At 37.7% G+C, this 12881-nt stretch overlaps 1 protein-coding gene across 9 annotated transcripts in view; it reads right to left on the reverse strand.

The window, feature by feature from the left end:
* BPTF (bromodomain PHD finger transcription factor) overlaps positions 1–12881 on the reverse strand; it is a 49468-nt gene that overhangs the window by 35002 nt on the left and 1585 nt on the right. For 8 of the 9 annotated variants that reach the window (XM_057368872.1, XM_057368874.1, XM_057368877.1 and 5 more), the window contains exon 2: positions 2133–2955. In XM_057368872.1, the coding sequence (XP_057224855.1) occupies positions 2133–2955 (823 nt within the window). Of the gene's footprint in view, positions 1–2132; positions 2956–12881 lie in introns of those variants that run through there. The other variant, XM_057368876.1, reaches the window with a different exon arrangement.

A 12881-nucleotide genomic window follows, 5' to 3' on the forward strand; every position in this document is an offset into this window, starting at 1 on the left:
AAAAAGTAAAAATATGTATGTGTGCAAAACAGTAGGGTCGGGTTTGCTGTACAACATGCTCACTGAACTTAAAAACTGAAGGTACAAAGTTTAAGGTCTGTGCAAGTTTTTAAAGTTGCATTTCCGTGGAATTAAGTTGCATAGTACTTTTGCCCCCTTATGAAATAATTTGCCCACAGAACACCTGCAAGGAATGCAAATACTGTTTTTTAAAAAAAACTCAATACATTCAACTTTTGAAGATGTCTCTTCTTGTGCAGTTAAAATTACTATCAATGTGCTAGAAAGAAGCAACTTTCACACGTGCAGTTTCAAAAGATCACGAAGCACCTGCATGATTCATTTTAGTTTGAAATACGTTGAAATATTGCCTGTATCAAAACCTACTGAACATCAAATACTCCACTTCACTGGGAAAAACATTGTTTCACAGATCAAGTCTGGTTAAAAATAATTACCTAGCTGCCTACATACAGGGAGGAAACAAAGTCTGCCTATTTATCTCAAAATCAGCTTCTGAGTGATCTGGATTTTTTATGTTAATTCACAGATCTCTGTCAGTACAGGAGAGCAGTGAAGACAAACCCATCTTCAGAACAACCTCTTCCTCAAGAATTTGAGGGAAAAGCTACAAAAACTATGCAGAGGAAAGCATAAGGTATTAAAGCACAAGTAACTAGAGCAAAAATAATCCCAGCTACATGTCCTTCACAACCAGGCTTTTCRTGAAAATCAAAATTTCAACACATTTCCTGAAAACAAAAGGTAGGAAATTCTATATGAGGCAATGGTAGAATTGGGATATCAACAGCTTCAGGTGCCCATCACATCCTGGTGAACCACCTGAATGATCCACCACTTACTGTGGAGCATGTGACCCACTATAAACATGGAGTGGATATAGAGGAAAAAAAAGAGAAGAATATAAAAGATTCCCTGCATCCTTTGAAAGGTTCCTTGACACTACTGTGACATTTATAACCCAGAGAAACTARAAAAGATCAAACATGGACTCTTTTTTTACAAGAATGAAAGAACAACACAGGAAACAGAGCGGAGATAATTAATACTTAAAGCATCAGCTGACAATACCCCAGAGAAACAGTCCCACATTTTAAAGGAGTACCATGAGTCCTTAGAAGTGTCTTCTTTGCAAGATGTGACACCATCAGCAGATCTCACAGTCTCTTTTCAACACACTGGCTACTATCTTAACATTCACTGTAACCTGCTTTGTATGAAATGCTGTTAAGGTACCCAGCTGAGGTTTAACACTGGATGGAAATCTGTGTTTTGAGGGCTCCAGTGAAACCTCTATTTCTCCTAATTTAACAATAGAACTGATTTCACTTAAATATTATTTCTCCTCCATTAGGAGAACAACTAGGTAAGAATAGTATTTGATGAGAAAACCAACCTTGCACTATTTTCCAGTGAAAAATGTAGGAAGTGGTTTTATAATTTCAGATTCAACTTTTCAGGTAAAATATAGGGCACAATGCCCTCATTAGTAAGGGTTTGATTACTATTAATTTTKCAGGTACATTTGTACTTCGAGATCAACCAGTAACAGGAAACTGTGAAACACACAGGTTATCTCCCTTGAAGACAGGCCTGTGTTGCTGTGCTGAGTTTCCTTGCACGACAGAAATGTTTAATGCAACATTTTCTTCATTTCTAGTAACAGTGAATCCCTTTGAGCTACTCCAAAGTTTCAGCTTCAAAGGCAGAGCATCAAACCAGTACCAGAACCCAGCAGCAAACCCCACCTAAGCAGGTGGTACACACCATGTGATCATAAAAAGAGTTAAACTTCTCTTCAGTAACTTATTCAAGAAACTGGAGAGTTTTCATTAAAATTCCCTTTCTTTTCCTTACATTCATGCTGTTTAGGCACATTAATATTAAGCCTGAGGCCCTGTTTTTATTTCCTTTTTATGTATAGATTACGAGAATATTAATTTTGGATAAATATGGATTATTTACAYGGCCTTTAGTAATCTCCTTACAAAACAGAAATCAACAGCCTTATCTAAAGAAAGAACAATTTTAAGATGGCAACAGCAATTTCCATGATGTATTAAATGCACAATATTATTGTTCAGAAATGATGCAATGATCAGTTTACTCACATGATGATTCTCCTGTTCAGGAACCAGTATTTCCGCCTATGCCTGTCGTATCCAATGGGTTCGTGTCGGATGTAYGGTTTGTTTTTTTGGATTTCAGCCACACAGTCAGTCACTCCAGGCACCTTATGTGCCACGCAGACCTCGCACTGCCACTCATCTTCTGGCACCTCCTCCAGAGGGGGTTTCACACACTCCAAGTGGTACACGGCCGAGCAAGTCTCACAGCAAAGCAAATCCCCAAGTTTGTGACAAACCCTACAATGATCATCATACTGAATAACACCTTCTGACATTAACTCCTCACGTGCAATGTTTGTGGTAAGAAACTGATCCACTAAGAACTGCAGAACTTTGATTTTATTCTCTACTGGTCCATAAGGATAGTCCTCAGTCTCTTGGTAAGGAAGAACATGATGGTATTCCTTGTCACTCTCACAATATACCCGCAGAACCTCTGGCCACGTCATTCCATCTATGAAATACAAAGTGGAATTAACGCTATCTTTGAGGTCAGCAGGTCCAAAGGTAGTATTTGAAGTGTCTTCTTCACGTAAAACTGCTTTTAACAGCACTATATGCATCTCTGCCATTAGTGTGCACTGCTCTTGACTTACCAGAGCAGCACAGAAGTCCTCAAAACGAAAAGGAGAGAGGCGCAAAACAGTGCCAAAGTTCCTTAGTACCTCATAGATGGCAATAACATTCATTATATGCTCACTAGGCACCATTAAGTCCTCTGAGGATTTAGGAAACTCCAAGGGTGGGATATCTTTTTCTTCCAATATTGGAGAACGAGGACGATGTGCTCTTTGTCTTCTCCTACCTGGAATAGAAAACAACAGTAAGAATCTTGCTGTTCACAGGGCAATGTGTTTAAACACCCATCATCAATGACTGTTAACACTCTGAACTACTGCAAATTAAGGCTTCACAAGCTTCACAGTTACATAAATGTGTTAACTCAGCTAATCATCTTATACTTTAACTAACAGCAAGAAAACAAAATACAAGATATCTGAAGTGTTGCTTTAGACACACACAGTGATTGCATTTCCCATACAATATACATCTACTGAATCTTTAAAATGACATCTAGAAACGTCAYTGATGAAACTACTAAAACACATTTCCCACAGCCACAATACTAATTTTTTCTCATTTTTCTTCAGCATGATTGGTTAAAACTTGAAACACCAAGCTCCAAATAAATATTTTTGTATTAAATTACTGCAAGTTATTCCCCTATCCAGCAACAGCATCCAGGAAAGCCCATCTCAGTTCCTAAGGGTTGATGCACTCTGCACATCAATTTCAACCACATTAAAATACAAATGAGAACCTAAAGCATGTTGACCACTGCTTTCTAACTAGAATATTACTCCTGGCTACCTACAAACCAAAACCAGAAGGTCAATGTGATGTTTTATGAAAATATTTCAAAAATTCTCAATTTCTCAAAACAAAGAAACAAAAACCCACCCTCATCCTTCAATAAAATAGGAGCCATATCCACAGAATGAGGAGGCAAAATTATGGAAGGACAAAGCTTACCAAGAAAAGCTAATCTAAAGAGCTGTTTTACAATCTAAAAAAAAAAGACATGAGCATAATTAATTCAGTCTCAGATGCCAATTCAGATAAGATGCTACACATCCTTCCATTGAATTCCACTATTCTTGATGCCAAGCAGAAGGAAAAACAAAAGAGGAAAGTTTTTGTAAATGACACTACCTGACAGATGAAATGTTTTAATCTTTTATCAGAATAACCAGATACATGCAACCATTTCTCAGCTATCAGTTAAAAGTTTTAGATGCACTCATTAAAGTTATTTCCATTTATAGAAAAAGACCCACATAAGTCGAGAAAATCTCATAAATCATCATCTAGGTTTAATCCAAGAACKGAGATGAAAACTGGCTTTGGGTCCTCTTACAAAGCATACCAAGATTCTGGTCAACAACTAAGTTTCAAAATTATCGATTGTCCATAGAGAAGTGTTGGCAGGAGAAATTTCATGCACAGAGAAAATCCAAAGAAAAACTGCACCTCTCCACMACAGCCACTTCCCACACACACTTTATTAAAATGGGACATGTATTAAACTTGGTGTGTTCTGAGACTGAAGAGTGTCACAACCAGTAGTTTGGAATTTTAAGCTTCACATTCATAATTTCTTGACCGAATTCTGCAAATAACAGATCTCCCCAAAAACTCAAAGAAATCAAGAGATAAGGTGAGTTCTAGGCTTGGATGTTACCATTAAGAGGAAATGATTCTCTGTGGCTCTTGTTCAACCCACCCTACTCCCTTCAATGCTCCCATAAATACAGAAAATAATGTGGGAGAAGACCTGCTAAGATAGATCCTGCTGAACCTGAAACACCATCATTAAAACTTTAATSCATTGAAAAGGGGAAAAAATGTTACCAGAAAAAAAAGCTACCTCTAAGAAACACTCGGATGCACAACAAATAATTCCAGAAAAATAAATCAATCTTTAGGCTGATATGGCAAGAGGGCACCAGACACAGCTCGCCCTTTCCAATGTTTGAGACTGAAATCTTATGCAACAAATTACACACCCAAACAATATAGAAAATTAACCACAAGATGTTTCCATTACARAAGTAATGGGTCAACATCATCTGTGGATAAAAATAACTTTCCAAGTTTAGTGGAGTTCAGACTGTGGAAAATGAAAGAATGCTTCTATGACTGTCTTCCAACATGCCTCTGCCCAAATCAGTGGAAAATGTTTAATCATGGCAAACACACAAAGACAAAGGAGTTTTACAGTCAGACACAAAGCAAGTGTTCTCTAGATTAAACCCAACTTTTCTATCACCATGACCCAAAATCACAGAAGCATAAGCCACACCTGGTTTAATTAAAAGATCCCAAACAAAAAAAAARGCACGTTCACAYATTAAACTACTTCAGGGTCCTGGASCTTCCTTCAACACTGCAGACCTAGCTGGCCATGCAAGACAACACCACCAGCACCACAGAACTGATAYTCTGAAATCACTGATGGCCCTCCCAGAGTCCAAATATCACAAAAGCCAGCAGAGCTATCAACCAGGATTCTTTCCAGTGTTTGCAACTGTAGCAGAAAARTGTGTCTGTCACACAGTAAAGCCATAAAACAGCCCTTCAAGAAAGAGAGCAGCGCGGACGTTAACCCTGCTTTACCTGAATTAATCAGAAGTGACAAATCTCTAACACTTCCTCTTACAAAGGAAGCATGTTGGTACAATTAGAAATCTAGAATACAAAGTATGTCATAATAGCATAATAAAGAATTGTACTTTGGTGCAAGCACAATGCAACCCTGTGACTGCATTAGTCACACCATTCCATCTCCTACTCAAATCAATTTATGTATTTTCATGTTTGCTTTGGTATAAAGAACAGAAATTTCAAAAGCAATAGTAAAACAGACAAGAGGAAAAGCATAGTGCATTATAAAATGTGTGCTTCATTTGTGTTAGGCCTCACAGTTGCAGCACGTTTTACTATTGTGCACCTCATCACTCCCCAACCAAAACCACAGCTCAAGAGCTCAAATCATTTCTCTTTTCGGACATGRAACTGCTCTGAACAGTTCTAAACTAAATATAAACTGGTTTCCAGAGATAAAAATGGCAAGTATTCAAAGATGCAGAATATTTTAGAAAGAAATTGTAYTTTTCTTAAATGACTTGATGGCAGTATTTCAAATCTTTCTATGCTGACTTTTTGCTTTCCAATTTCACTTTCAATTTGTTATTAATATTCTCTGTACTGGGGTTGAAGAGAATTTGAAGTCGAGAAGAGAATCACAAAGTGTGATTTGGAAATTCAGACATTCCAAGCAATTCGTGCTTAAATRTATTACTGACCAATACATAACTGTGATCACAAGAAACACTCAGACACCTATAAAAAAAATACCTCAAAAGCCCAAAGCAACAAACCCAAGTAGTCTAATAATCTTCAGTGATAAGGATGGACATTCTCTGCCAAGGTGCTCATAAATCTTGAAGCATTGTAAKTGGTTGCTGAACTGGAATTAAAAGTGCAGGTCAATGCAATTTGATATAATGATGTCAAGGTGCTACAGTCTTTTTTTTTTGAGCTGAAATGTTGGTATTTTACTGGTTGGGTGGATAACCTTTCTTCACTGCTGATTTTTCAGTGTGCTGACAACCCACACAGCTCACCCTGCAGTTCCACCTCCTGTGAAGGTTTTTGAAGATCACAGTCCATGTTTACCCAATTGTGCCTCATAAACACACACACACACAAAAAAAAAACTCTCTCAAACGTTGAAAAATGTTTTCCTACAATAAACATACCCAATTTTTCAAGCTCTTCACTTTCAAGGACAATCTTCTTTTTCATGAAGCRAATGGGCCAGTGTTTGAATTTGACATTCACTGGCAGACACAAAAAAACTCCACAGCCCTACAAAGAACTCTGGCCACTTCAAACACTTTCTTTTAGTTTAAATTATTTTAGAGATATTAGGATTTGACAACCTTTTTTTTTTATAACTTGTTATCATTTGTCAAGGATTTTGGGCCCACACAGGGAATTTTTGTTTCAAGTAGAAATTGAAGTATGTAGTATTTTGTTTAACCCAAAAACCATCAAAAGAATTGCAGAGCAGGTGCACTGGCAGGTTACTTCTCCTTTAAGCACCACCTGACTGACCACACTTCAAACTGAATCTTCATGTAACTACTCTCAATTCAAGAAATCCACTCTCAATTTAATCACATTGAAGTTTCCCAAAACGTACTCAAGTTTTATTACATGCAAATTGGACACTTCTGAGATCGTTTCTGCATATTAATTAAGTCTCTGAATCAAATTTCACCTCCAAGTTTGAGGCACTACAAAGGCAGAAAATGTCCACTTCTACACCACTCAAATTCCATAGCTTTATTAGGAGGAAAAAAAATTGACTTGCCAATAGTCTCCTGCTGCCACAGTTGGACTATTGACARGATCCAGATCCCCTGGAGTGTCTCAGAACTACATTTCTATCTAGCACAAGCTTCTTTTAAATGCCAAGTCCTTCMCTGGTTGTCTCCCCAAGTGCTGAAGCAGCCTGCAGTGGTTACCTGTCCCTATTTTAAATTCTCTAGTTGAAARACTGCCTGTAATTAAGATTAAAGAGTAAATAATTCTATTCCCATGGCACATTTAATTATAGATACTGATAATTATAGTCTACACTTAGGATAATCTACTAAAATAATTTATATTACAAATATTTAAGCAAACACACTAATGATACTTGAAATAAAATGAAGTTACTGAAGTAACAGTCTGAACATCCAAAACCAGAACTTACTRAAAAAACCCAAAGCACTGCTTCATTTTTTTTTTTAATTTCCATCTATTCAACTTACTTGGTTCAAATGCTGACCCTTTCAAAATTTTGAAACGAAAAAGAGTTTAAAAGCTTGTCTCCATTTTCATTCACAGACTGGAAGAAGAAAAGGGAAAGTCACATCTATTCTTTACCACAGGAGAACACAGAACTTACAACTACCTTAACTACCTTGAACACACCTGCAGGTTCATGGAAACAGTATCAGAATTAACTATTGACATCAGTGTCCACAATGAAGAAATATTGTATCACAACTAAAAACTCCATGCTTTTCAGCTTTAGTTRTATTTGAACACCATACACACACAGCCTAACAAAAAATCACAAAAATCCAGTTTTGCCTTGTCTCACTGATGTTACACATCCTTCCCCTCCATTAAACACAGCCTTTCAGCCCAACATGTTCAAATACTGGATACTGGACTGGTGGATGGAGGTCCCACAGAACAAATATTCTGCCAGAACCACTGTTTTGTTTAAACAGGGACAGAATGGTGGCTGCATTGGCCTGATCTAAAAAAATCAACACAGGTTCCAGCCTCTCTCGATTCGAAAGCTCACAACTGGTCTCACTTCACTTCTCTAAGAACTTTCCCTTCCTCATCATTTCTCAGCACTYGAGCTCTTCTCAGAGTTCCTGCTCACAGTTGCTATGGAGAAGATAAACTTGGCAGGAGTATTKGGGAGAGAAAAGAGATCAAGGAGCTTCAGATACTTCAGCAACCTGTCACAGGAGCRGGGCAAATACAGAAAAAAAACCCCACCCCTCCAGTCACACTCWACAAAATTGTCCCCAGCAAGTAAAAAGACTCTCAATTTTCTCCCCCAAAAAATTTAAATTTTGGCTGCAAGTTCCACAAGCCAAGTCAAACCACACTACTATTATATGAAAGTCCATCTTCAGTAAAGCAGAACTGGGCTGGTTTTTTTTTCCAGATTGTGAGTCACTGCAAAAACTTCTCAACATAAAGACCAGCTGGCAGTTATATATGATGTCCTGGAAGCACAAGCACTCCTCAGGGAAGACGCCCTCTCCTACATTTTCCTTCCTCCTGGAAACTTTCYCTTTTGACTGCTCTCAAACTCCCAGCGATCTTCCTATTTTGATTTGGTTATAATAAACACACTTGCTGTCCTGTATTATTGCTTTGCACCAGGCATGTTTCAAATGAAGTTTTTGGTAGATATCATTGAGAAAACTGAAAACAGTTGATGAAAATGTGTAAGAGAACCTTTTTCTGTGGTTTTTCCCTTTCRCAGCAGAATGCAGAAACTGGATAGAGCTGCATGTTTGCCACAGCAATATCCAAACTGGTTCTTTAATTAAAAGTCAACCTCTTGGGAGAACATTTGCTCAGCTTCCAGAAAAGGAAAAAAGCAGTAAAATGAATGAGTTTAACATAAAATAAGAATATATTATGAAAAGCAGTACCAAAATAGAAAGTCTAAATCTTTTTCTTGGGATGGGCTGAAATTAAAGGCTTTGACTTGTACAAAACACTTTTTTCCTTTATAGAAATGCCAACATGATAATCATGTTTCTAATATTCACAAGTTAAACAGTCTGTTCCAGAAAAATTTTCTGAAAGGATAAGATGCATTTGTAACTACTTGTAGGTGAAGGTTCAATTTGAATATTGCTCTGCAGTAATCACACCTAATGCAAATTTATTTAGTCTGAAGAAAAAAAATCAACTRTAAATAAGATTAAACTTAAAAATGAAACCAACATTAAAAATGAGGCATTCCAAGCACCACAAAAGCTTTGAAAGTTGAAACACAAATGAAAAAATAACTGGTTATTAAACTAGATCCTGAATGCACTCATATCACATCAATTCTCACACGTGCTCCTAAGTAAGTTTGACTCCTGCCTTGCCTTTACAAAAGTAGGTCTTTACGTTCTTTTAAAACTGTAAAACTTCTGGGTGCTTCTTTTTTCAGTTTGCACACTTGTCAGCAGTACACTTTTGAATCAAACTAGGGTTCTCCACTGATTTTACAYTAAGGATTTAATTTCTCAATATTATAGTCATCAGCACTCCCTCAGGAGCCAAGAACACAAACCCTCCCCCATTCTATGGCATCGTTTAACATTTGGATAACTAATGCAAGACAAGCAGCAGGTGAGGTCACTCTGAGTAGCAGAGGCACAACCCTTTTGTGCCTAGAACCCAGGCAAAGAAAAAGAACCCAGCCAAAACCACAGRTAGGACTAACAGAATGATTTTTAGGAACAGTTAGACAATTTCTTCGGACACACTCAGGATAAATTTATAATGAGCCAYGAGAGCCAGTTCCAATCCTGGGACTATCTACTAAAATCTGTTTACTCACCTTACAGTCCTCCATGGAACACAATGAGCAGTTAAAGAATTTTACTGCAGATCCACAAAAAAAGTTTGCACAATAAAGTCATCGGCAGCACATCAAATTATTCTACCTTTTACAACACACATACTTTGATAAGGGTGAGGTATTTGCTGCTCAGAGCTTCTGAGATGACTGAAGTGACAAAGCTCTTTTCAGATAAGCTGCCAATTTACAAGTCAATGCAGCAGGATCAGCCCCAGATTTACTCCTTTGGCCTTCTACACAATTTCTTTGTTAAGACTCAGTCTTCTACATTTTTCATGAGTGGCACGATGAACTAGTGATCATTCTCTCTAGAGCACAAATCAAAGTGCAGATCACTAAACGGTAAAATAAGAGCATGTCAGGTTTAATTTAGAGAAGAGGGTACCCCAGGTAAGATGTTTGGGGGCTGGTAAATCTTCTCACCTGGCAGACAAAGGAGGCTGCATAYCTTAATGTGGTATCTCAGTGTCTTCACTTAGACAATTCTTCAAGAGAGTGAAAACATGTTCAGATAAAAAATTACTACAGATACACAAAATTCAGTACCTGGTTTCCAGCTAAATTCCTCCACTGAAGATAAAACCACACTGTGAAGTAACTGGTTAACAGAAACAATAGTCAATCCCTGCAAATGCTCAGACTRGCAAAATCCATCTAAAAATACTATTTAATGTATTTTAAGATAAATATTTTGGCTCCCGATTCCAGTGTCATGTATTTGCTTGATAATGATGATCTCAGCCACAAGCTGGATGTATAACTCTTCCTAAAACTAGCTTTCCAAGTTTCTGACGAAGAAAAATCAAGAAACCAAAAATTAAGGACTTCTAGGCCTCTTGATYAAACCCTTCTCTTAAAATTCTACAACATATGGAAAACACTTAGTAACTGTAATGCAACAGTGACAAGCCTGAAGTAGAATTGACAGTGGGCAGGGAATGGCAAAAATGTTTAGTGATACAAGATACACAGGATACTTAACAGTTCACCCACCTTCTGGGGATGCAAAGAGAGGGAAGGGACATTACACACACACACAATCCCTCTGCCAAAAGTACATCCAGCAGAAGAAAAAGARTTGTCATTCACACACTAAGTTTTTACTGCACCATTACTAAGCGGTATATTAAAGACATTTTAAAGACTTTTCTAAGATTTTGCTTCTTTAAATAGTTTAATAATTTTATATTCTAATATTAACTTTACTATGTTATAGTAAAGAAGTACTCCTACATCTAAGTTCAAGATAAATCATAAGCTCCCCATCAGAGCACAAAACCTGAGGCTTTCTTGGCCAGAGACATTGCCCTGTGATCTTTCAATTCATTGTTTAACACAAGTTAGAGAAAAACTGCAGCAAGTCTGTCCCCCATTTAAGTGGGATGTGATTTATGTGCAAAAGCTTGGCAGCAGAGTTTGATTGGGATGGCAATTATTCAATATCCTGCTCTCGAAAATACTCTTCAGCCCCTAAGACTACATCCTGAAAGTGGCTGTAACTCAGGTTGCACAYGACTGAGGGGAGATAAAAGGAGAAGGATTGTTCATCATCTCCTCCGGTAAAAAACCTGCACAGTTGTCAGGAGCCAGTTGAAACCAAAGGGAGGAGACACTGCTTCAAACCCTCCAGCTCAGCACAGGAACTCTGTCCCTGTGTTACAATTTATCCTGCTTGAAGACAAGGATAGGAAATAAACCCCGCTTTTATCTAAACACAGCCAAGGACCAACTCTGGCTCAGGGCGCACCCAAGTCAAACAGCTCCGGAGTCCCTGAATCGACACTGGAAACACAACTCTGCACTCCTGCCCTGCTCTTGCCTCCTCCGTGCTCTGTCAGACACAGAGATCCTGATGGTAGATAAAGCCCTGCCTTGCCTATCAACGCTGCTCTGATGGCCAGTATCTCTTGCAGGATTATGACAAGACTGAGATTTCCATCAGTGCCAGCCCTGCACAGCCACGCTCCCGATGCAGGTGTTTGTCCAGRGACTCAGCTGCCTGAATGAAAAGTTTGTAATATCTTCACAGAAGGACAAGAGTGTGTGTGGGAGAGAGGGAAGGAGGGCAGGAGATTTTTAGGCAAACACTGAACTAATGAGAACCACCTGTAAATTGCCAAAATAACAACACAAACGTTTTAACCCTTAAAAACTCGGTATAGAGCAAAAGCACCTAAAGATAAAAATGCTTACRCTTACACTTCTCCTAATAAACTCAGCTGAAGTAATCCTGACCAAGTGAGAAATAAACATATAAATTATCAAAATGGTTTCTGATAGACYTAAATACCACATAAAACCTGTCTATGCTTGTACAACAATGCACACAAGAGCTATCTTCTGATTTGCCAAAACACTTAGCACATTTGAAAAATGGCATACACCCATTCTCTGCAGAACTCATTTTAAACCTGGATGCTCACGTAAAAAATATTATCCTGGCATAGCCAGCTAAAATCATAAAAATATTATTTCCCTGACATAAGCACTCCCAAAAAAAGTAATAAAAATTCAAGTTATCACAACTTAGCAGAAAATGGAGAGTTAAAAGTTAAGAACGTATTTCAGAGCTTTTTTCTTGTGTGAAGCCAGATCTCAATCCTAAAGTAATAAATATTCCAAAAAAGTCAATTTAATTGCAGGACATCCCTGCAACAGGTAAACTTCCATCTTAAAATTCAATTTAATAATGTTTCTACTTATKTTGATTCATTTAGGTTCTTGGGCATATGGATATAAATTTAAACATATATACATACAGAMAAACACCCAGAGCTTTTAAAAGTACTGTTATGAAATCACAGAATGAGGTGATATCACTAACTCACCAAAATAAAAACAATTTAGCAGCCAGTACTTCCCCCTTTTAAAGTCATCAGCTAACTACTCGGAACTGCATTCCTTTTTTAATTAAGATGCAAGGTATTCACACCAACAACCTGTTCCTCCCCTCTTCCAAACTGGCCAAATACTCATACAACAGCAGTGTCTGCCATCCTGTAGCC

This window comes from Malurus melanocephalus, unplaced genomic scaffold, assembly GCF_030028575.1.
Source record: "Malurus melanocephalus ecotype Western Australia unplaced genomic scaffold, MMel_1.1 scaffold_98, whole genome shotgun sequence".
In the NCBI taxonomy this organism is placed as follows: Eukaryota; Metazoa; Chordata; class Aves; order Passeriformes; family Maluridae; genus Malurus; species Malurus melanocephalus.